Source organism: Halichoeres trimaculatus, unplaced genomic scaffold (assembly GCF_033239565.1).
Source record: "Halichoeres trimaculatus isolate MK-OKI-2021-1 unplaced genomic scaffold, fHalTri1.1 fHalTri1_scaffold_22, whole genome shotgun sequence".
In the NCBI taxonomy this organism is placed as follows: domain Eukaryota; kingdom Metazoa; phylum Chordata; class Actinopteri; order Labriformes; family Labridae; genus Halichoeres; species Halichoeres trimaculatus.
In genome coordinates this window covers 13,541,698-13,568,164 of record NW_027437200.1, presented here as the reverse complement: position 1 = coordinate 13,568,164, position 26,467 = coordinate 13,541,698, and the positions used below count along the sequence as shown (strand labels likewise).

At 40.1% G+C, this 26,467-nt stretch overlaps 1 protein-coding gene across 4 annotated transcripts in view; it reads right to left on the bottom strand.

Annotated features, from left to right (window-relative positions):
• Positions 1-26,467, bottom strand: part of kcnip4a (potassium voltage-gated channel interacting protein 4a) — a 189,717-nt gene that overhangs the window by 159,568 nt on the left and 3,682 nt on the right. The window contains exons 1-2 of one of the 4 annotated variants that reach the window (XM_074661802.1): positions 9,891-10,006; positions 8,934-9,085 (exon numbers count right to left, since the gene is read on the bottom strand). The exons of 2 other annotated variants lie outside the window; for them this stretch is intronic. In XM_074661802.1, coding sequence (XP_074517903.1) covers positions 8,934-9,072 — 139 coding nt within the window. In that variant the 5' untranslated portion in view covers positions 9,073-9,085; positions 9,891-10,006. Of the gene's footprint in view, positions 1-8,933; positions 9,086-9,890; positions 10,007-26,467 lie in introns of those variants that run through there. One more of the 4 variants, XM_074661803.1, reaches the window with a different exon arrangement.

The window sequence follows — 26,467 nt, the reverse complement described above, 5'->3', positions numbered from 1 at the left end:
GCAAACAAACCTTTTTCTTACTTTCCTCACAAATTTAACTATTTGGGTGAGAGATGCACTAGGATGCTGCAAAAATCTCTTCTTCTGTCTTTTTGGTTTTGACAAAGAGATATCTAAAAGATGCTATAAGGAGGATCAGTTTTAATTGCACTCCCTCGCCACCTTCTGACCCTGAGTCTCCGCACACTGTCGTACATTACTTTTAGCGAGGTGTGTGTTTGTTTTGGAATCAAATGGAGGTCGGATTGAAACAATTTTTCTCTGTTCAAGACAACTTTTTACTGGATACAACACGCCAAGGTAAGGTATCTATCAGAACAGTTACCTAGTGATATGGTTTGAAACATGATATTAAGCAAACATTGTAGCAGCTGGCTATATGTTAGCGACATTGACAGCCCGGTGCTCCGACATATCTGTAGGTTAATGTGACAACAAGTAAACACTGTTAGTGAGTAAGTAGTTTAGTAGCTGTCTATATCGGCAGCTCACAGTCCAGTGCTCTAGGACAGGGGGGGCCAACTGGTCAGAGACCAAGAGCCACAAAAATTACCGTGGTACTACAGAGAGCCACGGCACACATGTGGTCTTACAAACACACTTCTCACATAAACAAAATGTTATAAAATGAAAATCAATACATTTCCAATTTTTAAAGCAAGATTTATTGTGTTTGTGTTTCAATTCATAGAAAAGAGAAACTGAAACTTAAGTATCAATCCCAAATGATCCCAATGTTGGCATCCAAATATATATATAGTTTGGATTGACTGGTACACCACTACTCATAACTATATATATTTTTTTATGAATGGATCAAAGAGCCACAGACCGAAAGGAAAAGAGCCATATGTGGCTTGCGAGCCACAGGTTGGCCACCCCTGCTCTAGGACATCTTCTTGATGTGTAACGTTAAATCCTGGTTAGCCATGTCCTGCCAGTCATCTACCAATCAGAGCTAACATAACCTTACTCTTCATTTTATTGATAGACTCTCAAGTTTGAACAGACCACTGCAGAATAACTGCTGACTGTGGGTTGGAATTAACATTATTACCAACAACTTAGCCCCTGTGTTGGCCTTTGGCTCAGGTTGTATCACTCTCCTGTTAAGCTTTCTTCTACCCTTCTGTCCTTTTTCTGTCAGACAGTTAATCTCCAGTGTCCACCATCACTAAAAAAATTATTCACAGAAACCGTTTTTGGCAGTTACTACCTATCTTCATCAACCGGCGTGCTGTTGTCATAGAGAACTAGACAGTGCCGTAGATCAGGAAGCTAAGAAGTTGCATTCTGAAATAACCTGTAACCGGCAATATTGGCGCTGATAATCTCATTTTAAAGAGCGGATTACGGTCAGGCATATGTCTAGAAGGGAGACTTTTTAGGATTACTTAGTAACTCCTCACCTATTTAAGTTTGGATGGAAATGCTGAATTCAAAATATGTATTAGCTAGCTTTAGTAAATGATTAAAATAATCCTAGTTGCTAGGGATGGGTACTTTTCGCATCTGAAACGATACGGTACCTAGCAATCGGTACCGGTACTCAACGGTACCAAGTTTCGGTACTTTTTTGTGTTTATGTGGTAAAAAATATCAATTTGTTTAATAATGAAATACAAAAAAAAAAAAATATATATTCTTCAATATATAACCTTGCAATGCTGTGTTCATGTCCAGCATGGAAAATCACCTACTCTTTTACTCCCTCACAGTCACAAGGATGCATTTAGATACCTAAACGTGATACCTTTTGGTTTTACATGAATTGATACCCGGTACTTTTGACAGAATTCAGTTGGTACCTATAAAAGTACCTAATTCGGTACCCATCCCTACTAGTTGCAGTCCTCTTTCAGGACTAAGTGGTGCAAATGCTCACATGTTGCCTCCTCACAGGAACAAAATGTTACCTAGTCAGTGGAAAAACACCTGCATACAGTTTCAGATGCATATTTCATGATGTGTAGATTGTGTTCAAGGTATAGCTGAAAGAAAAGGACCCGGCTTGGTTACAGCAGTGATTGACACATGGTCACATGTCGATCCAGCAAGCATCTCAGTTATCTGTATCCAATAGGCAGGAAGGAGTGTGAGTGTTCCTGTCTGTCAACGGGCTACTTTCAGGTGTTTTACCAACAACACGGTCTGCTGGGGTCGCCTATTCTCTGACTAATCTCCAGCTATTAGCTGCTAATCCCTGTTTATCAACAGAGCCACACGGGTCAAAGCCAAGTCTGAGGAAGAGGGAACGATGTGCTCAGTGTTGTGTGACATAATGGAAAGTGCTTCTGGAGTCATGTGTGCTTCGGGTCGTTGATATTTGATCCATTTATAGAATTGCTCAGGAAAGTAACTACACAGCACAGAGACCAGCAGGAAGGCTTTGAAGCACTGGGATGATGATTGTTTTCAGCATATTTCTGCATCTCAAACATTAACTGTACAAACGCTTGTGAAGGGACAAAACTCTCAAACAGAGCAGAAGTAATCTGCTGTTGCATTCAAGAGCTCTGTGAATTAAATATATGCAAGAATACGAGCAGAGATGTGAGTCACGCTGCACTGCATTTCAACAAACTCACTAACGTCATCTGTGAGCTCATTGGTTGTAAACAACACGCAGTGTTTTCTCGCTGGCTGTCACTGGCACTAGCTAGCTCCATGAGTAAGATTAATGTGAGGGAGAGGTATCATGGGAGGATCTTTTCTCTCATTCTCATGTTTCCACAACATATGAATCAAACACATGACAACAGTTTGGACATGCCTGCATCTCAGGCAGCCACCAGTCCTCAGGCAATCGCTCTTCTTTGAAACTGAGAGGCTGCCCGCTGCTTTGACTGCCTCTCTAATCCATCATTGCCTTTCCCCATTTCCACCTCACTTCCACAGAGGCCTGCACTCTTGACCAAGTGAGGAAACAGATTAAAATGGAAAGCAAGTTGTTTTAGTGAAATCAGTTACGTGACCCAAAAAACCACCAAACATCTCATGGTTAAAAAAAGCCTCAATGACACACACCGCAGGACCCTTCAAATGATATCTCACATTTCCTCTGGAAAATTTCACCATTGAGACTCATATCCTACCTCAAGGTTTAAGGGTCCTTCCAGCACTGCCTCTCAACATGAAGTCTGACTGCTGGATGTGCTATCACGCTGCGATCAAACTCTGAGCAATTAAATTCAAATCAGTGAGGAGATGGGGTGACGTGAAAAACATCCTGATATGTGTGCAGAATGTCAAAAGCCAGGGGTTTCAGTTAGACAGCGAGGATAAATCGAGGAACACATGCAACAGTGAACTTCCACATGAGGATTCATTACTGTTGTCATGGAGCAAAACAGTAAGCAAATCAATTTCCAGGCTGTGTATGTGCCTGTGTGCTTGTGTGCTTGTGAGTGCTGTTTGAAGGACATGACTCTGAAATGGAGGGTGAAGAAGGTGTGATCCTGCTGCACGGAGAAGCCTCTACAGAGAATAATGGGAGATGCATGTGGAGATTTATATAAGAAGAAGAAGAAGAACTGGGAATTTGTCTAGATTGCTTGCCACAGGCTTTATTGATCCAGCAGATACCTCAAGACAGGATTGGCCGTGGAATAGAAAGGTGCACGAAATAGGATGGGAATTAAATGAGACTGACTGTAGATTTTCCTTTGAGAAATGTGTTGTGCCAGAATGACCGTGAGTGCTTGGAATATCAGCTTAATTTAAAAATGAATGAATTTAAACTCCTATTCATGCAACCTTTCGTCATGTTTTTCGATATTGTACCACCACAACACAAAAACACACAGGGGTCTTGGCTACAGTGAGTGCATTTGGGGTCGCTGAGCTGCTGCAGTGCAGGCATTCGGTGGATTTATGACACAGTATCACCACCTGAGTGTTCAGACACGTGATGCATTCAGCGGCAGAGCTTTCTTACGGGGTTCTTGTTTTGGATTAAACACCTCACTTCTGGTTGTGATAGTGTGCCCACACTTGGTTACAAAGGTGAAGAACAAAGACAGCAAATCAGAATGCATCTCCTTTAAACATGCTCACAGTTATCCTCCGCTGTGGATAGATCATATGTTTAGTGACGCATGCTGTGCTACATAAAATTTAAGAACTCACTCAAACTGAGCAGGGTGTTATTAAACCTAACTTTACTACACTGATCTGAATACTGCAAACTACACGTCATAAAAGCCACTGACTTGTTCTGTGGCTTGCTGCCCTCTGCTGGTGGTGGAGTTGAAATGCAGAAATATTTCTACCACGCGGCTGTTAAAAACATCCAGGCTTGTGCTACATATTGTCTCATCTCCCAAATACAATAAAGGTTTAACTTGGTTGAGTACATGATAACTAACCTAACTCTTGTATTTAAGCATGATGCAAAGATAAACTGAAGAATAAAATGGTTATCTAGTTGGTATTAAGATTAGTTTCCCATAGGAGATACAGGGTATATGCTAAAATCCTGAGGTTGATTTCAATATCTTTTGAAGACTTTTTCAAAAACCTTTAAAAAAGTTTTAAGACTTTATCGCAACTTTCAGTTGTTGTTGGCATCCACTTTTTAACAGTTGTAGTTTACATTTTTACAGAAATGATGTAAGCTGAGGAGGAATAAAGCTTGAAAGAACAAATGAAACTAAAGGCAGGTTTGTTGACACTCTCACAACAAGAAACAGCAGTTATTCAAGGCCAACTTGCTGAAGAAAATGAGAGATTGTGTAATTTGCTTTGATGTTGAATTTAATTTCTCTTTATGAAACTAGAAATGACCTTATTTATAGCTGTTGTTTATACCACTCACAATCCTCATTGTTGTATTTTATTGTAACTAGAGTCTTTATGTATTTTTTTATTTCATTCTTTTTTATATTTATATTTTTCTACTGACTCCATCGATTTCTGCTGTTGACACAACAATTTTCCAGTTTGGATCAATAAAGTAACTCTATTCTTTTCTATTCTATTCTATTTTAGAACTTTATTGGCTGAATGTTTAACGTCCCATTCAGGGGACAGTTGCAAGGAGGAAAATAAATATTCATGGATATTTTTTGGGTCAAAGCTTGAATACCTATGAAACGTAATACCTCATAAAACCACAATTAAGACTTTTTAATACTTTTTAAGGCCCTTAATTTTCCCAAAATTGATTTATCAACTTTCAATACTTTTTAAGACCCCGCGGACACCCTGAGATAAAATGTTTGCAGATAAATATCAACCATAAAAAGGGACCAATTTAACACACTGTACTGCGTTTGCTCGCTTCTCTGTGGACATAACTCTGAGCTGTCTGAGTGAGTCAGTGACAGCAGGGGTTTGGTAAAACTCTCCCTCAGAGCAGACGTCCATCCTGAGGACACAACGTGGGGGCTTGTGTATTTCTAGAAAACACCTGCTTTCGAGAGCATGCTCATTCTCTGGAAACTGCTCCAACATCCGGAGGGCTCTACTGCCACCTGGCAGGCTAAAGAGTCATCATCCACATGCTGGGAGGTTATTCTGGGCGACAACGGGGGATAATACAGTTGGTTTAAGACGCCACCTAATGGCAAGAACACAGAGGAACAAGCTTAAAAGCTGTGTTTAATTCATGACTCTCTTAATGCATTTACAAAGCATTAAAAGTAATATAGAAGAATAACTTTCAGTGCTCAGGTGTGGCACTTTAAAGTTCTATTTCATGCATAAATAAAGGTCTGAAAGCTCACAGCTGCAGCTTTAATGTAAAATTAAAATTCTCTCTCCTGTTGCAGTGTGTACCTGTGTTTCTGTTTCTGCTGAAACTTAAAGTGGTATGGAAATGCAGCCTGCCCTGAGAAAGAGGCGGCATGTTTCACATAACAAAGCAGCGCTGAAAGGAATGAAAGTCTGAGAAAATACTGCATCTCATTCAAACACGCCTGACAGAAACACCTGAGTCCAAGTGTGGCTACATCTGAGGTGGCAGCATGTTTGTGGTATTCAAGAAACACTATCAAACAATAACTGTGTTTGTGCACATGTGAGCATGTGCACAAACAGGTACAGGAAGAATGAAAAACTCATCGTGTCATCTGGGGAGTGCAGCTGCCTGCATCTCACCTGCGTAATCAACATGAAATAAGAAAAGTTTTCCTCAAAGAGATGATTACGCATTATCCATCGTCTCTTATTCATGACAACAACAGCTGTTTCGGGCTCCTCGTGTTGATATTATTTCCCCCTGCAGAAAAACGTTGACTGCAGATGTAGCTCAGTCAGTCCCTACAGTGACGCTCATGACTGTTTAATGGCATCTTAAATCATCCAAACAGAACCAATTTATCTGACAGGGCACATCAATGTGGAACAGCACCTGCCAATTAGACACAAAGCTGCAGGTTTTGTGGTGATGCTCCACATGTGAAGATAATAAGGAACAAGAAAAACAGATGAGGATGGAGGAAAAGTCAATTCTATGCTCTATCACAAAATGTGATTTAGCATCTTTTAATAAAAATGTTATAATCAGTCTAAACAAGTTTTCCTTTTTTTTTTCAAAAGGAGATATATAAAATGTCGCATAGAAATACACTTTATGGTACCAACCCATGAAATCACCATGTTTTCCCTCACTGCTTTACTACCAAATACACATTTCCTGTTTCAGAGCCACAGAAAGCAGCAATAAATCCTGTTTTATAAGACTTTACATCTACTGCGAATTTATAACCCAAGAAGTAATCAATACTGATCGATGTTCAAAGTGAATTCATTTACTCCAGCTGTCGGCTGTGACTTGTGGTGCGGTGCATTTGGATAATTTCTCATTCCAGAAAAACCATTAATTTTAGCTTTCCTGTACGGTGACAGGATGCTGATCAATACAACGTTCACATGTTCCAACAGTTTCCCAGGATATTTTGCAGTCCACTGCTGGTCCAGTCTCAGTCTGAGGGTTTATGTTTCTCTTCAATTGGATCTTGAATGTGTAATTCACTTTTGCGTCTTAAAGTGCAGACTGCATGTATCTTTCCTGGCATGTATCTAGAGACCACACTCCCTTAGTTTACAGGTTGTGATGAAAGCTTCCTCTTAACTTTGTTGGAAGGACTTTCTGTTTGTTTGACTTTCAAAACATCAATTTCCAGTTCTCTTTGTTTTTGTATCAAACTGCGATTTAATCTTTTCACTGTGTGGTAAACTCATTTGAACCCCACATTCATTTTGTTTCCCTCAGCATCCACCTTGGGTATAATACTGCCAAAGTCAGCAGGCAACAAATACATCAACACTGACGTAGAAGAGAAGTTATATAACAATTGTGAAGTTAGCCTTTTCAGACATTCTGCTGGTGTTTCTGTAATCACCTCTGCTCTCTAGAGCTTGGAGGGAAGCTTTAATGCACAAACATTACTGAAATAATAACTATTTCTCCAAAAGCCCAACAATATTGTTTAAAATGTCAGATCTTAATATAAAGAAAGCCCAAAGTTACATTCCTAAAAGAGAACAATAATAGCAGGAAGCCAGAGAAAGCACCCAAAGGTTTGTTTTGTAGTCTTTTGAAATCACTCTCAGGATGAACAACAGGTGTCTACACCAGTGTTTCTCAACTGGTGGGTCGCAGACCTATTATCAGTGGGTGAAATTTTCAAAAATGAATTTCTGTGCAAAATTCCTGTGCCATTATTTTGGAGGATAATTTTTTTAGTAGAGTGCAGTCTGTTCACACTCCAGAACAGTAGGTGACAATAACGCCCTGCAGTGCGGAGCAACACTGTTTATTTCACAGTATGCCAAAGCTACATACTATCAAGTCTCTTTAAAACTTGTTCTTAGAAGTTGCACTTTGTTATAGGGATGCACTGATCTGATCCTGGTAGGGCTGCAGCTATCGAATATTTTAGTATTCAAGTATTCTACTGAAAATTCCATCGATTAATCGAGTAATCGGATAAAATACATTTTTGTTCAGTTGAAGAGCAGTTATTTTTCAAATGAAAATTTTTCTCTTTAAGAAATATAATTTTCTGATACAGCATGTCAATAAGAGCACTTGCTTTTGTAGCTCCAAAATTTGTAAACACACTGTGACACATTTTTTGTGCCTTGTACATCTCATCAAATGTTGTGGACCCAAATGGCACCTGTTTCATAGAATGACCCATTAGTCTCCAAACTCCAGAAAAGAAGCTAGATTTGTTGCTAGTTGCTATTTTGTATAAGAGGTAGCTTGAGGGGTCTGAAAACTCTCTTAATATGGCCTCAGCTCTATTTGAAATACCACTCTTTGATCTTTTTTAAAATTAAACGATTCCTCGAGGCGGAGAAAATTACTCGAGTAATTTTTTGTAATCGAGTACCTCGAATCATTCGAGGAATCGTGTCAGCTCTAGATCCTGGTACCGATCCAGCCCCTAAAGCTGGCTCAAGTATCGGTGGGAAAGACACTAAGGTTAAAATGTGATTTAGTCTACAAGGTATAAAATTTTACGATACAATAATCATTTTTGTAAATTCTGAAGCATTTTTTTACCAAACTGCTTTTAAACATTCAAACACTTATAGTTTAAATAAATATTAACTTCAGTAATTCCATATATAGTCATTTTTATCTTTTACTCAAACATTACCAGTCTTATCCCACAGTAGAGCATGCAGGTTATTATCTAACACTGGTATCTGATCAGGATCAGTATCGGCCGATACCCAAAGCCCAGGTATTGGTGCATCCCTAGGTTTTTTTGTTTCATGTATCTGCATAATATTCTTAAAGCCTTGTATCTCTAAAATGCACGTGTGTGTGAGTGACGTTGGTAAACTCTGTCATTCTGTACCTCAGGTTCAAACTGCACCATATTTTCACTGAATAAATTTGATAAGTTGAAAATTTCCCCCGATTTGGGTTGCAGCTTGTGACCAGTCGAGAACCACTGATGTAGACTGACTCTGACCTTTAGGGTTTGGAGAGGCCCAGGTGATGATGCGTCGCACCAGGCAGCAGTTCAGCAGCACTTTCTTGGAGAAGCCGTGTTCTTTACGGAAATGCTGCAGGTCCTCCCTCCACTGGGCCCTCTTGTTTGGTGAGCACATGACTGGAGCTTTTCTGATTTGAAACGTAGACTTGCATTATTTTCAGTAACTTTAAGAGTGCAAATTCTCACCACACACAGCCCTCATAATCTGGATATGAGTTTGCTGTTGATAACACAACACTGGAACACAGCTGTGAGTATTATTAGCCTCATGATTCAAACGGCGACCCCTTAACAGCCTCGGGTAAACACTGAAACACAAATAGCTACAGCTATTACAGCATGCAAAACAAACCGCCACAAGTTGAGACAATCCACCTGAGAACATATGCTAATTTCTGCTGGTTTTTGCCCTAAGTTATGCACAACCATAATGAGATGCGAGACCTTTCAGCGTGCCCTTTCAGAGCTGGAAAACGCTCATCCTATGTGTCCTGAGCCATTGTAAAGAGAAGGGAAGTTATTCTTGCAGCAGTTCCTGGAATTATGATGGAAAAAATCAATACACAAGGCAGATTTCCTTAAAATAGCATGCAATGATCTCATGGTCTGCCTTATGCTAATTGATTTTTAAATTATGCCAGAGAACACGCCAAGTGTCACCCAATGTTCTTCACAGAGCAAAACAAACAAGATATCATGACACTAAATAAAACATCTCCTCATGATACTCTACTCCATTCAGTGCTAGAATTACAACCCCCTCTGAGGTCCTGTTACAGGAACAGAAGTTTAACATATCAAGAGATCACAAGTCACTCCAATCCTCTGGGATGGCTCAAGTTTTTCTCCCAGAATCATTCAATTTACATCTTTCAATTTAAAGAAATTAAAGTCTACATAAAGGTTAGACTGCCATCATCCGTCCTTTCTTACCTTGAAGGCTAAAACACGGCGAGCACGCTCTCCCTGCTTCCTCAGTCTGCAAGTGATCCTCAGGTTTCACACAGACACTTTCCCTTTGCTGAGCCGATCAACAGAGTGTGAAAGGGGGTGGGATGACAAGGAGGAGGAGGAGGAAGAGGAGTGTGAGGAGGACCGCTCTGTGAAGCAGAGGGAGGGAGGGAGCAAGAGGAAAGAGAGAAAGAGAGAGACTTGCTGGCTTTTGCCTGAAGTTGGAGGACCATACGTGTGTTTCAAAGAAAGAGGAAGAGGAGAGGAAGAGGAGAGAGTGTGAGGCTGGTGGGTCTGCTCTCAGTGGATGCCTTTGATCGTCCTGGAGTTTCTTGAAAAGCATGAAAGTATTTCACACAAACAAACAAACGCCTCAGCCCGTTCCATGACAAAGGAGCAACATCACAATAAGGGAAACAACTTTAGTTCTTCATTAAGATATAAAGACGGCAAAATAAGACTTTTACACAAACTGGAATGCTTCCATCTTCAGCTTCATATCACTCCACAGCGTATCATCAAGACCGCAGCTGCAGCAAAGTTTACCAGAGAAAACAATGTATGATCAGATCACAGGATTTAACAAATGTGATGATCAACCTTCTTTAACAGGGATGCTGCCAGATGATGGTGTATTTCAAACAGTATCCTGAGATGCCCAGACTTATCGCTGCCTGCCGTGTATGATTTCTGATCTCTATACGTTTCTAAAATGATCAGCAGTCAGTGAAAAGTTTGACCTTGAGTTGTGAGATTCATGCCCCAGTGGTTGGATGAAAGCTTTCATTTCTTATTGAAGGATACACTCGACTTAATGAAAACTACCAATGTTTCTCTCTCACACACTCCTCATGTTTTTTTCTCTCTACATGTTTGGCTTTCTCGGCATCAAGTCTGAAAAAACGACACATACACTTTCTTTAAAATACAAGCATGGAAAATGTGGTAAAGTTAAAGTTCTTTATATTGTCTTATCCTCGACTCCAAAGAGTTGAATTTTGATGAGATGCTGAAGGATTCTTGTTTGGGACAGTTCAGGTGTGTTAGCACAGGCTGCTATACGTCCCTGCTAACACAAACTCTCCTGTTTACTTAGCTGACAACCAGCTCTGTGTATCCACTCAGTGACGCCAGATAAACTAAAATAAACCTGCATGTGTTAAAAAACGCAGCACAATTTGCACCTCTGCCAATGTTTTTACTTTTATAATTTTGAATAAAACACCACCATATGCAAAAACAGTTTTTCCAAAAAACAAATAGAATCATTCTTCTGTACAATAACAAAAACTAAAAAGAGAAATTCAACTGATTCTTCAAATGGAATGATCTCGACAGCTGGTGTAAGTTCCGGGACAAATGTGGCAAAAAGAGATTAAAAAAAGGTTCAACCATGAGTCAGCATCCTGACACTTGGCTGTCTGATAAAAGGAAATGTCCAAAAAACTCCAGGAGTCTTGTCCTGCACCTGACCCTGCTCTTTAATCTCAGTGTAACTGTTTAAACCAGGGGTCTGCAGCCTTTACTTCATGGGAGCCGTTTTGCCTCAGCTCACCAGAATTACAGTCATGCAGGAGCCACAAAATCTACTTTATCTTCAAAACAAAGACGAAAAAGTGAAAAACTGTAAACATAGTAAAACTCGTGAAAAATTATCAAAACTAGAAGTTGTCTTGTTTTTTTATATCTAATAAATTTGCAAATAAAAAAATAAAATACATTTGTAATATTATGCATTTCTAAAATTTGAAAAAATTTTGCAAAATTTAAAAATGTCAAATTTTGCAAAATTTAAAAAAAAAATCAAAACATGTGAAAAAAATTCAAAAAAGTTCCCCAGATTGTGAATTTTTAAAAATTTGCCAAATTTTTTGAATTTGCAAAAAAGAAAAAAAAAAAGAAAAAAAATGAATTCAAATAATAATCAAAATTTTAGAAATTCAAAAAAGTTTGATTTTTTTTAATAAATTTCAAAACTTTAGATTTAAAAATTGTCGAATAAAAAGAAAAAAAATCTCAAAAAATTTAAAACTTTATTGACAGAACTGATCCATATTTAGTATAACAAAATGTTAACCCATGATTTTACTTAGTGTCGATGTCTTTAATCATCAATGCCCTCTATAAGAAAAACAAAAATTCTTTATTTTCATAATGTTTTTTAAAGCTACAAGGAGCCACTGCAAAGGAGTCAAAGAGCCGCATGAGGCTCCAGAGCCACAGGTTGAAGACCCCAGGTTTAAACAAACTAAAATGAAGCAGACGGGCACTGGAGAAAGTGAAAGGACATCTTGTTAGAGCTCGAAAACAATGTGGTGGATCACTGGTTGATGCATATCACAGCAAAGTCATTACTGCAGACGACTACACTGCCCAAAGCAATCCCTCCAATCATACTACCAAATCAAGTGAGTGTGATGTATTTACAAACATCATATGCAAATTATTTGTCCCTGGCCGTCCACAAAATGTTCCTGGGTTTAAACGCACACAGCGTTAACTAGCGTGCAGTGATAGATGGCTGCGCTTTAGGGGAGACAGCAGAGCTAAATCTAATTGCTTCCCCTGAGATGAGTGAACCACATTCTGTACCTGAGAAGACAAAGGGGGGCCGTGGACAGTGAGCCGGGAATAGAGCCATCCTTTCCCAGCAGGACGAGAGTCACGCCTGTCTGAAAGCAGCCAACAGATCGGCGCTGGTGTTCGTATAGTAATATGGATTCTTTGGTAACACTTGTTAGGTGAGCACAGCCCGACGTACGTGATTATCCTGAGGGAGAGGGCTTGAAAGCTTTGTCCTCAATACGCTGAATTATTCATATGCAGGATGAAGCTGTCGCTGCTCATTGATATTCAGACCACCTTAGTCTTCTTCAGGTAAACTTCAGGCAGGACTGGTTGACTTTGAAGTCAGGTTTTTTTGCAGAGCTTCGTAAAATGTCTAAAAATGGTTTCCTGATTGGAAGAATGAGTTCAGTGACTTATTTAACAGGAAACATGATAAAATCACAGAGTTATTCCCCAAAAGGTAAAAGACAAAGTTAGAAAGTAACTTATTAGGAGAGATGTTAGAGAGCTGTAGGAGTATTCCCATCCAATCACCTCTCATTTATGATTTCCTGTCCTTCTCAGCCATGAAATACAACCTGCTCACATTAGCTGCTGAACGTAGACTCGTAGGTGCTGTGTGGTTTGAGTCAAAGACTTATTACTGAGCCTGTGGTGTCCATTACCTCCTTAGACTGTTGTTATTCCTCTGGTACAGTAACTTATTGATTACGTAAGAGGCACTAAGCTGTAATGTGTTCAGAAATCAATTTCAACAGCCGGACCCTGTTAATAGATCTAGAGGTATATAATGAGTTTGTACAGCGTTTATATTTTGGGATGGAGGTGTCAGACCCTCTGTGCCATATAACTGTGAATTCATCAAAAGATCAAATCAAATCAAATCAAACTTTATTTATAAAGCACTTTTCATACATGAGATGTATCACAAAGTCCTGTACATTAAAATAAACAAGCAGATCCCACCCACCCTCCTACCCCATATTTAACACAGACAAGCACTCACACGCAAAATTATGTGCCCCCCCCACAAACACACACACACACACACACACACACACACACACGCATACGCGCACACGCACACAGACAAGGACTGTAAGCCAGGACTCTTTAGAAATCCACAGAGGACTGAGGAAACACTATCTTGAATTGAAAATGAGGAAACACTGGAGCTAAAAACTAAACTGACTCAATAAATAAGTAAATAAAATAAATACAACCATGATAAAATATGACAAAGGTAATAAAATGCTAAAAGTTGATTATGAAAGGAAGCTTCCCCGTATGTTTTAGATCTAACTTTGGGGACTATTAAAAGACCACTACCTGAAGACCTGAGGGCTTTAGTGGGCTCATATGGTAAAAGCAAATTGCATAAATAAGAGGGTCCAAGACCATTAAGAGATTTAAAAACCAATAAAAGAACCTTAAAGTCTATTCTAAAAGATACAGGCAGCCAATGCAGAGACTTGAGAATCGGTGTAATGTGGGCTCTCCTTCTGGTCTTCGTCAGCTCAATTTTGAAGGAGCTGTAAATGTGAAATGTTCTTTTTGGGAAGACCAGAGAGGAGAGCATTGCAACAATCAATTCTGCAGGTAATAAAAGCATGAAAAAGAGTCTCTGCATTGGCTTGAGAGAGAAACTGGCACACTCTGGAGATGTCCTTTACATGATAAAAAGCCTTCTTGGTGACATCTCGAATATGTGGCTCAAAACTGAGGTTAAAATCAAATGTTACACCCAAATTTTAAACTTGTTTGCAGGGATTAAAAGACAGTGCTTTGAGTTTGCTCTCCAGTTTCTCTCTCTCTGGACCTGTACCAATAACTAAAACTTGAGTTTTGTCCTGGTTGAGCTGCAAAAAGTTGTCTGCCATCCTGGACTGGAAGTCTTTAATACAGTTAAAAAGGGCATCGATCGGTCTGGTGTCATCAGGAGACATGGCGATGTAAAGCTGAGTGTCATCAGCATAGCTGTGAAAGTGGACACTGTGTCTCCTGATGACATCTCCTAAAGGTAACATGTAAAGGTTAAAAAGTGTTGGACCCAAGATCGGGCCCTGGGGAACGCCATATACTAGTTCATAGATTCTAAAGATGAAACACTCTCACAGTGAAATACTGCAGACAGAAAGATGACCAGGAGACTCTCAGCTTCAATAGACTGAAGCACAGCTGACTGCAGCTGCAGTGAAAACTGGAAAACATGAGCTTGTGTTTATATTTTTTTCATGTACTGCTCACATGTTGGAAGACTTTCTATGTGAGTTTGCATAAAACAAAGTTACAGAGTACTTCTACAACTTCACTGCTCCCCCAGTGCATCATAAGCCATGTATTTTTAAGTAGTCTTCTAAACTGCAGCTCTACTGGGCCTGCTCTGCTGGAAACTCAAACTTTAATGGTTGGTAAGCTAAACAGCACACTGCTCTTTAAAACAATGTATGCCATTAAGGAGAACAGTTAGTGGGCACGGAGTAGTGGTGACAAGTAGACAGCACAAGCCAGCCTGTTAGCAAAACAAATACCTCATTTGTGAAATCAGGCCAGCTTTCTGTCAAAAACTCTCAGCAAGCAGCCAATCTAAACAGATGCCATCATATAGCCCAATTTAAAGCACATATAAGGATCCTGGTCCTGAACATGGAAGGATAAGCAGGGGTCACTAAGTTTCAATCTGATTTAAAGAGGTAACTGCAGCAGCAGAGGAGGCTCTGCACCAACCATGTTTCCTTTAACTGTCCTTAGGTGATGATACATCTGGCGTGCAGGCTTGCTAACAAAGCGCAGCATTATTCATTAGACACATGTAAACAAAGATGCAACTACAGCCTGAGGCCAGGCGCTAACACAATGCCACCTTTCCTGAATAAATGAAAGCATTAACATGTCATTTATATTTAACCACAAGCTGTGTGTTTGCATTCTGCCATTTAAAAGAAGACTGGGAGTTAGATAACTGAGATCCTGAATATTTATTTGTTCATTTATTTATTATTACTGGATTCCTGATTTAAGCTATGATACTCTTCGTTTCCTGTTTTTGTTTTTCTGCTTTGTTCTGTTTTTATCCAACTTTGGTCTTACTGGATTGTTTTTCTATGTTGTCTTGATTCCCAACCACAGTTCATCAGTTAACCACAAGAATCTCTCACATATTCCCATCCTCTGTTCCTCTCAGACCAAATATGATTTATGGTCTGTTCTTCAGTGTTGTGGCTAATTTTTTAAAAAGTTTCAGGAGTCAAATAAGTTTGCTGTCTCCACTTTTAGTGATGGCATTTAGTGAAGACATGCTTTGAAGACAAAAGGAAAACTTTAACCAAGCTGTGCATCTTCAGAACACCTTGAAAAGATAATGCAGCAGCCCATTACTAAAGCTGTTTCCCATAGTGAAGAATGAGCTACACGAGTTCAGTTTGGTTTCAGTTTCATACTTCATCACATTAGTAAGAAGACCTCGCCAGTTACCTTTACAACTCAAATGTAGAGTTTATGTTTCAGGCTGTAGCTAAATCACTGTTAGAAGATGTAATGGAATATATCATATAAATGTACTTTTATATGATAGTAATACATCTATTTTTTTATTTTATCAGTGCATACCCTAAAGGTAGAGTTTGCAGGATAGTCCTAAAAAAACACAGAATATCAGCTTTTACAGCCAACGGGCCTCTACACACGTGTCAGTGTCGATGTCTGCCTTAAAGGGATAGTTCAGTTTTTTTGAAGTGGGGTTGTATGAGCTCTATGTGACCACTAAGGACATTAGATACAGTAGAAAGGTGTCTCCTCTCCTTCAGTAAGACACAGACTGTAATCGATGGTGACGAAGAAATAGACACTAACAGGGAGAGACCGTACCAGATTCAAAGGCTATTTTCTCTGCCTACAAGAACTAAAATCAAAAAGTAATACCACAGTTTAAGAGTACGCTACATAAAATATTTTTTAAGTGCATTAAGTCTTCCGAAATATAAACATTTATCCGGACCTAACTAACTGGTCATGTATCCTTCCGCGCAGCGCCAGTGCGCTCCGTCCCCCCTCCTCCTTTCAGCTGTAGGGAATGTAAACAAGCTATGCTTCGGGTGCCGGTTGTAGCCTCGTGTAAGTTTGATCAAGTATCGTAATTCTTTTGTTTGTACTCTAAGGATTGTGAGGCAGCGTAGGAAATTTAAAATGAGTGACCATGACAGCGACGATGAAGTTCCATTCACTTTGGAACCAAAAGGATACCTGTATGAACCGGAGCACACAAAAGAGGAGCTGCTACAGATGGCGACTGAAAGGAATACAGAGGAAACATCCACGGACACTGGACATCGAGATAGAGTCGGAAATACTCAGTGGTGTAAATGTCTGAGCTGTGACTCAATGCCCACGGATGCTGGGTGTTACTGCTGTCACGAGTGGAACTTGGTTACAGACACTCTTCAGGATTTGTCAGAGGACACTGCTGGCTCTCAAGCCGTATTACTCATGTATAACTCATCACACAGATTTCCCTGCTCTTCTAAATTCTGGAGTGTCCTGTAACAGCAACAACAACAACAACAGTCGTGGCAGCAGTAGCACTCAGCATCTTGATGTCCAGTGTCCGTGGATGTTTCCTCTGTATTCCTTTCAGTCGCCATCTGTAGCAGCTCCTCTTCTGTGTTCTCCGGTTCATACAGGTATCCTTTTGGTTCCAAAGTGAATGGAACTTCATCGTTGCTGTAATAGTCACTTATTTGAATTTCCTACGCTGCCTCACAATCCTTGGAGTACCAACAAAAGAATTACGATACTTGCAAAGTAACATGCAAAGTCAGGTGCACAGCTCTTGAGACTCTCCCACATAGAAACGTGATTCTACAGGTGGTTGCTGGGCTGGTGAGTGTGTTCACAAAGCTTCTGTCTGAGGCAGTGGCTGTGCGCTGGCAATGACCCAGGGAGGAGGAGTCTAGTTGAATGTTGTGTTTACAAACAAGTAACAAAAATTCCTGCAAACCCTACCTTTAAAAAATGTACTTCACTGCTCAGTTGGACTTGAATACTCTTTGTTGATGAGATTCATAAATAAGTTTTCCAAAAACAAAGACGAAAACTCTACTTTCCAGGATTTCCACTTTTTACAGATATTGCCTCATCCGAGCACACCTCCAGCAAACTTTTACACACACACACATGCACACGCACACACAGAAACAGCAACCCATCCTTTGCAGAATCCAGTTGAAGATGTTGTCACCAGCTACAGCCATTAATCACAGAGCTCATTATTCTGTGTTGCAACAGCCTGAAATCAGCTTCGATGCCATCCTCCTCTCCAGCTCTCGTGTCTCAGTGGTCAGAAACCCTGTGAGTCAGTGTTAGCGGGTCAGTGGGTAGACACAGCAGTGCCAGACAGAGGAAGCAATGTGCATCTTGACTCTCCCCGCCTTACATTTCACACACACACTGCGACCTTGTCTTCCAAAGAGAAGTCTAAAATTAGCAGAATGCATATGGAGAAACAGCCCTGTGGGTTAAATGAACTGCAATGCAGTTTTTAAAGACGGGAGATGTAGGCTGAACTTGGAGGAATCTACATCCTTGATCTATTTATTATCCTCTTATGGAAACATGAGAGCTCCATACTAAGGAGACAGTGGTTGTACACTTATTCACTTACACTGACCTGAGATCGATATAATAACCTTTTGAACCGTGACAGAGTAATCTGATCGGTAATCTTGTAGTAGCTTTGAGTGGGCCAAGGTCAGTGTCAGATTTAGAAAAGAAAGGTTGCCCCTGTGATCATTTCTTTAAAGAGCTCAGGCTTAGCTCATTTTAATCAGAGGTGGATTTTCAATAAAACACATCATCAGTGTACAGAAAAGCAACTCTTTGTGTGTGTGTGGCTGTGTTAAACACTGCTGGGATGATATATTATAACTCATAGTTTGGGATTCTTCAGCCTTTGGAGCAGGAATATCCAAAGCCAGGCTAGGGGTTAATCAGGACCTGAGATCCAGTTTCATATGTTTCCAGTTTCCAGTGGCAGTGAAATTAAACATGGTCTAAAATATGTGAACATTTACATTTTTCTAAGTGCACAATCAAAACCAAGGTATTTCTAGAGACGTCTCACATTTGGACTGCACATAGACTGCTTGTATGAAACTAAAGCTCCATACACTCCAGAAACTCACAACAGCTCTTACAGCTGACATCCGGGCTCTGGACTAACTTTTTGGATTAGTTGCACTGGTTTTGCCTAACTTTTTTTAGGTGCACCCACATTTTTTCATTGCATCACCTTTGATGCCACAGAATAACTGTTTAATTACTCTCCATAGCTATAATATAATGTAGATAATTTTTAAATTTTTTAAATAAGAATACAATTTAGAGAACCACTTGTCTTTATTTGCAGCACAATTATAAAGAGACAAAGTGTTTAAAATGCTTCACTGAGCTGAAATGTAACATTTCAAACTCAAAAATAAAAAGTGCTAGTGTTTTAAGTGCTGAACTGAGACCTAACATCATGTCACAGAGTCTCATGGCAGGTCTCTGCTTGATCACATGCCTCTCAGACGGCCAACCGACCTGATTCTGACTGCCTGCTGCCGAAATTCAGCTGGGAGCGGCGCCACTTTCTCTACACACTTCTCACAGCATATAGTACGTTTTAAAAAAAGTGTTATTTAAAGATTTGATATGAAACGTTGTTGACCTGCTTACGAACGCTGTCCTTTGTTATACCCCAGCCAGAGAAACTGTTTCAACCAGTCCTGTCTGAAAGAAGAAATTTTGGGCTTTGTATTTTGTGTCCCAAGGCGGGGCTCTACCTCAGACATGGTTGACTCCTATGGTTCACAGTCTGAGATTATCGCTGAAAGGGGACATATCATGCTTGTTTCTCCTTTTCACTATGCCAGACTAAGATGCCTGTAAAGCATTTCTGCCCTCAGTACAAGTCATTTAGTTCCTTCATTGCCCCACAATAGCGTTCTCAATATCCTCATTTCAGGCCATTCTGAAGATCTCGTTGAAACACTCCATTTGGAGAATGACCTCCAGTAACCTCGCAACGTCACAGCCCTTTGTGCTCTGATTGGCAGTTCTATCAGAGGGGCGGAGGGGGTAGAGCCAGGGGACGGTTTTTGCAGCATGGCAGTATTTACAAAATCGCCATATTGAATGGGGCAGACCGAGCGAGTTTGCTGTTTGCCAAAACTTCGCCGTAAGGCATTGATAGCACTAATGAAATGGCAGAGTGTAGGACACGTCCTTTTGTATTGGACCCCGAGTCAGACCCGGACGGTTCTGCAGCTCAGGAGGAAGAAAATCCACCTCGACACAGTTTATCTCAGGACGCTTCAGTGTGGTAAGTCAAAGCCGTACTGTAACATGTATAGTTTAATAGTGGAAATATAGGCAGACTTCACCAATAAACTATTTCTATAACAGGGCTCCATCCTGCTCTTTCACTTTTCTCAGTCTGTTTTATCCATCATGCTGAAAGTGTAGTCTAAAGATCGCCTCTACCGTCAGTTCCTCACCATGTTATTACCGCAGCATTATTGTGGTCCAGGTTCACAGTGCATGTCAGAACAAGCATGCAAATATCACAGTCTCACAAGTATTACGATGTCTGCTACAACTACAGTGTTTTAACTGCTAGTTCACCATGTAAAGCCGAGCTGCTCAGCAGAGCAGAGTCCCTGCATCCAGCACTCAGTCAGTCGGCTCTTGGTGGGTGTATCACTCGGTGGCGGTTGTATGACTGACTGACATCACAGAGGAGGAGCTGCTTTATCAGATTACTCCAATAAAAAGAAAGGATCCTCGTGTCGTCGGTTGAAATCTCGCGGCCAACTGGCAATGACCTATTTTCAGAGGCATCAAATCTCGTTTTTGGATATCAGAAAAAATACAATATCTCATTTTTTGAAAATTTAGGGGGTGTAAGGTCTTGTTTTCAAATTTATTATATTATATGTAAGTCTTAAATCAGGGATCAGCATGATATGTCACCTTTAAACAACACTACTCTTGAAGTAGCTCTTATTTCCAGCTTTCTTTTTTCAGGAGATTGTTGCTTGATTGTGTGTCCACACTGTAGCTCACACTGCAGCCCTAGTATTCCCAGAATGCACCTTGTTCAGTGTCAACAGCATGAGTTTTAAAGGCTATTTAAAAGGTTCACCTAAGATAATGAAAACCAGGCAAGAACACCTACCTAACAATCCTGCTGATTCACCTTTGTGTCAATCACAGCGTTTGCTCATTATTATGTTTTAATTACGCAGCTATTAATTGTTTCATGAGTAAAGGTTCAGCATTTTTTGAATGGGTAATTGACAAAGCTCGAGGGAGAAGGCAACTCAGTGTGATGATAATGAGTAGCTCGGACAGGGCTTCAGTTGCCTTGTTTCTTTCCCAGTTAATTCCTTTTCCGCTTGTTTAACGAACTGTGACAAACAAGCTGCCACTTTAAAGCTGAGGACATTGAAACAACTAAAAGTAGGAGAATTCAACACAAAATACAAGAAATACGAGCAGACATCTTCAAGTATGCATACTTTCAAAAGATTTGAGAGCTGAGAGACAGACACACATCTCCAGAGACACGCGTCAAGCCTTTTACCACTGCTCTGCCCTCTGCGTCTGTGGATGTCGTCTCAGAGTCAATGTGTTGGAATCCCTCCATAAATTATTCAGCCGCAGCGCCTGCTATCTGAAGATAACAGTGGCTCTTTATCGGTCAGCGTGTTCAGAGACACTGCGCCGGTGACTATACAAGCACCTAGTGGGATTCGGGGCACCTCTGTGTAAGGATGCGTGTCACTGTGGCAGTGAAGCATACAAAAGAATACCTACCGCCTATCTGCAGGTTTATGTTGTAAGGTCACTTTCATTTTCTCAGGGGGGAAAAGCTCATTCTCTGCTCATCAAAAGAAGGCCAGTTATTCTGTCACCTCATCATGAATGCAGCACAGGGATCAGGAGTGTTACCTGCATGTTATACTAAGTGTTTTCAAAGAGGGGCGATTTAAGAAGTGGACTTGCTGACTCTAAATATCTGCTGGACATGAATGCACGCCATATCAAATACGAAGAATAAAGGTTTAGAGTCAGGTATTACAGACTACTGATAAAACAGTGTGTTCGGTACATGTCACTTTCACACACTTCTGAGAGAGGCCTCGTGTGATGGAGCAGTTGTAGGACAGAAGGGTATTTATCATGAGAGATGTGACTATTCAAGGGAAAAGTGGATACATGGGCACCCTCTTAACCAGTGGAAGAATTTTTCATATTTTCAGGCAAGTTTTTAACTTAAAACAAGAAGAAAAATGTGTGACTAACTTTTTTTTTGGCTTGCTGAAACACTTTCACCCTTCAACCACTAGATGTCAGCATTGCACACTGCATAGCTGCCAAGGATAACAACAGCAGACACATTCTTCTCATGATATCTGAGTATTTGGTGATAATTACTTAATCCAAGTAGAAAATCCTTTTATCAGTCCACAATGCAAACATTTCCAACCTATTCCAGGACCACATGCTTTAAATAAAACAGTACGATGCTCCTTTATTTGTGATAATCCCTGATTGGACTGACAGATATGTGAGGTATGATGTGATCTATATTAAGTCCTGGCTGTGCCCTGTAGGAAATGGACTTCTGGAGAGACTGAAGCCCAGAATAGGCGTTCTGAGCCCCCCCCTGTTGGGATGAGAAGAAAGACAGACGGACCCTCCAGTTGGCTGCTCATGCCAGGCCTGCCTCCACATATGGCCTGTATGATGTTCAGCTCTGACACCATTTCATCGAGGACTCTGGAAAGACTGTCACTACAACACATATGGCTTACACTATAATGGCAGCTCAATAGTTCAGTTTTATTCATTGTTTTTATGCTGAATGAAAGCTTAGAAATGTTGTCAAAAGGACCTCACTGTTTGGGTTTATAGTTGAATGATGGAGCAGGTACATTGATAAATTGTTGCTGATTAATAATTCCTGATAGGGAAGAGTTAGAGCTAGGGATGCACCAATATGAAAATTTGTTTTGGCCAATACCTATATCAGATATTAATATTGCTGTTGTGGCAGATAACTGATATTTTCCGATATCAATGTTGGTAAAAAAAAACAATAATAAATTCAAGTTTTGAACATACTGAAAATCATACAAACATATCTCCCTTTATTTTAAAACTTGTTTTCCTTGTCCACTCTTAGGTAGTTTTGGTGTTAACAAAGTCATAGAAAACAACATTATTTGGGTCTTGAAAGATTGTTCAAGATGCTCTCTGGCCGGCAGCTAATGAGTAAATATTGGCCCACTTTTACACATCGACCGATACCAATATGTTAAAAAAAATTACCAACATTGGCCGATACCGATATTGATACTGATATATCGTGCATCACTGGTTAGAGCCCCAGGATATCTTTTCTTAAAGTGACAACAATAACAGAAAAATGATAACAGGCAAAATCAGAGCAGAGTTCAATAATAGAATATGGAAAATGGGTAAAAAAGACAAATTAAAATTTGTTGATACGACCAACACAAAAATATCGTACAGCTCATTATAAAACCTATTTAAATAGGGATAGATATACAGACGTATGAAGTGATAGATGTGTTGTCAAAATACTTCCTTCATACTTATTTCTCCTTTTCTTTTCAGAGATCATTGAAAATCAAGGGTCTGTCTGTTCAACTGGTGGACAGTTTTAAGTAACAAATGTTGATCCTAGGAGTCAGTACCCATTCAGGTGGTCAAACTGTGACAGAAGATCAAAACTTAGATCCAAACAGTGAATGAGGCAAAGCATTGCAACTCAGGACCTAAACCAGGACACTCACTCAGCTCGGCTCTTTCTGACTTTAAATAAAGTTACAACGCGGGAGGAACAAAAAGCCAGATGCCATCGTAACTGCCTTGATACTGGCCTCACTGTGCTGTGCGTGCCTTTTACATGAGTGAACTGCAAAGATGATGCCTAGGCAGGCCACAGAGGTGAATTGAAGACAGCATCAATATATTTGCCAGTTTTGTTTTGAGAAGTGCTGTCAAACAATTCAAATATTAAATCAGATTGCTCACAGGGTTGCTGTGGATATTAATCACGTTTTATTTTTAAGGAGCAGACTCAAGAATGGGGGAAATAGTTTTGCACATAATGTGTTAAACACCTTTAACAGTTCATGTGAATAAAAAAACATTATGTTTCTTGATTGAACAATGCATCTTGCAAAACCTTTGTGAAACCTGCGCCTTCGACAATATTAACAGGTCTTGAGTTTGTTGCAATTTGTGGCATTTGTGTCAATTTGTCCAAAGTAGACTTCCTGAAGCCCCGAAAAAGAAAACTCTTTCCAGCAGAGTGTGAATTATACTACAATAATAGTTGTTCAACTATTATTATATAAACATAAATATATACATTTTGGACTCAAATTTACTAGGACAAACCGCACAAAATGTGTTGCCAGAGACATAATTCAGGGATTTTGAGTCATTCTGCACAGTAGATGAGTTAATTGAGTTAAAATTTTTAATCAGACAAATCACGACGATGGGATTAATCTGATTAATGCTTTAATTTTAACAGACTAGTTTTAAATGAAATCATTATCACTATCTAAGAATATTAATGGGTATTACTAATAGGTCGTCTAACATGGGAATCAGAGGGAGCAGCTTTGTGGTTTATTTTTCTCAAGTTGACTGAAGTGGGAAATATCATGTTAAGGTAAATCTTTTCTTCATCATTATTGTAATACGTCTGTACAGCTGGCTGCTGCAGGTGCTGTTCTGCACCGGATCCTATCGATATGCTGTGTCATGAACGAGGCTCCTCAGCATGCAGATGTACTACAAGAGAACAGGTGCAGGTGTGTGGGGAGATAACTGCAGGAAGGCCAGGAGAGCAGATGCAAGGAGTTTGTAAACTAACACTAAAATAAGGAGCAGAGTGAAGTACAAAACAAACAGGTAAACAAATACAACCCAGCTTTGTGTAGAGTAATGCATTTCTACTTTAAATAGATGACCGCCCCCACCTCTATACTGCCCTTGCTCATCTGGCATCACCACCACAGGTGCACCGTCATTCTGTAGAAAACGCTGATGTAGAATAAGAGACTTTGGATAAAGAGCCAAATCCTTCACACCACACTTATAATTCACTGAGACTCTCCTGCTCAAAAACTCCAAATGAAGATCATAAAGTGACAAATGACAAGTTAATGAGGCAGAGTTAGCACAAAGTGAAAAAGAACTGCGGCCCCGCTTTATAAAATCCTCTAACTCAGACACAATTTGACAGATATGAGAAAGTTCAGGCCGAGTTTCACCCAATGAACCATCCAGAAAGATGATTTGTAGAAATCTATCAATTTCTACCAATCAAGGTGAGTTATATCAAATGATCAAAGTTTCCCCTCTCTCTGTTTTCCTTTGGCTCCTACAGTGAATGTGCTTCATCCTCATTATGACCTTGGCACAAACAAAGAAAGACACGTTCACAAGCTGAGGCCAAATGTTGCCACTCAGTTGGCATCTGCTGTTTGGCACTCTATCCGAGGAAGTCAAATGGAGTGAATCTGCGGCATAAACAAGCCTGCGAGTGGATGTACCGACATAAAAGATGGACCACTTCCTTTAGCTTTCACTTATCAAACACGGGACGCACACCCCAGCTCAAAACAAAGTTTTTGGCTTTGACCCTCTTTCCACAAGTCCCTCTTTGAGTCACCTCACTCACTGTCCTACTCCACCTCTTCATCATCTCTGTCACTGTCATCTTCACCTTATCCTATTTCTCTTTGCCTTCATTTCTCCTTCCCTCATTCTTCTCTGGCCACAGTCCCAAGGCAGATGGTCCATGCAGGCAGATGCTCCCCACCCAGTCTCTGAGAAGCAGGAAACAAAGGCTGATCCAAGGAAAACAAACTCTGCTGGAGGACACCCAGGAGACAAGTTTGTTAGAAAATCCTGAATTTGGCTTCTCCTGGACAGGTAGAAGGACACAGGTGGATATGAAACTAATGTTCCGCGGACATCTCAGTGGGTCTGATAATGGAGCTGAAAAGTTCACCATCAAGACTATTTGAAGTGCCATGTCTGACTGTCAGAGTCTCACTAATTCTTCTATTTATAGAGGGGGAGGAAAAGACAAAGACTTTTCTGTTCATCCACAAACAAAGTTAAACAATTATTCTGCAGTTCTCAGAATTAAAACCCCGACCCTTTAAAAGTGGTCTTTCACAAAGCTGTCACTGAAAATCCCTTCAAGTGGTTTAATTAGTCTGTTCTTCTTCCTTTGAATCATCAGGAACACTGCCCTCTATCCTAATAACAGTTGAAACAGGACGTCTTTTTGCAGCTACAAAAGACTTTTTCGATCAGTCATCCAGTGCTCTGAAAAGCTCATACACCCTGTTTCGCTGTCTGACAGATTTGGAGCAGTTTCTCCTCTCGATACCTCTGCCTCACTGTGATCTCTGAACCCGTGGCTGACAGATGCTGGGGAAACAAATAAACCACATGTGGTCAGTGCTCGGCAGCACAAAAAAAAAATCAAAATGAACAGCTGCAGGGCTCAATTCTTTTCCTATGCTAAACAAATACATGGTTTTACAGACAGCTAATATGTCCTGAAAGTTATTTAAAGCCACATTCTGGTCCCATCTTTCTGTGGTAACCTATCTGACCTAGGGGTGGGCAATAAGGGCAAATAAATACATCTCAATTTTTTTTTCAAATTTTCGGATAAAGATACTCTGATGATATTGAACAAAAAAATACTGTAAACTACTTGCCAACCAGGAAGACAACTATAGATAGGCATTTCAGAACAACAGTTCCTGTTTATTTTTAAAGTGCTTCATACATCTCTAAAACATTGCCCGACAATATTCTATGGCAACTTAACAATGATAGTGTTTCCCCTACCACTGTGTAGGGGTTTCCACTGAGTCATGTAACAG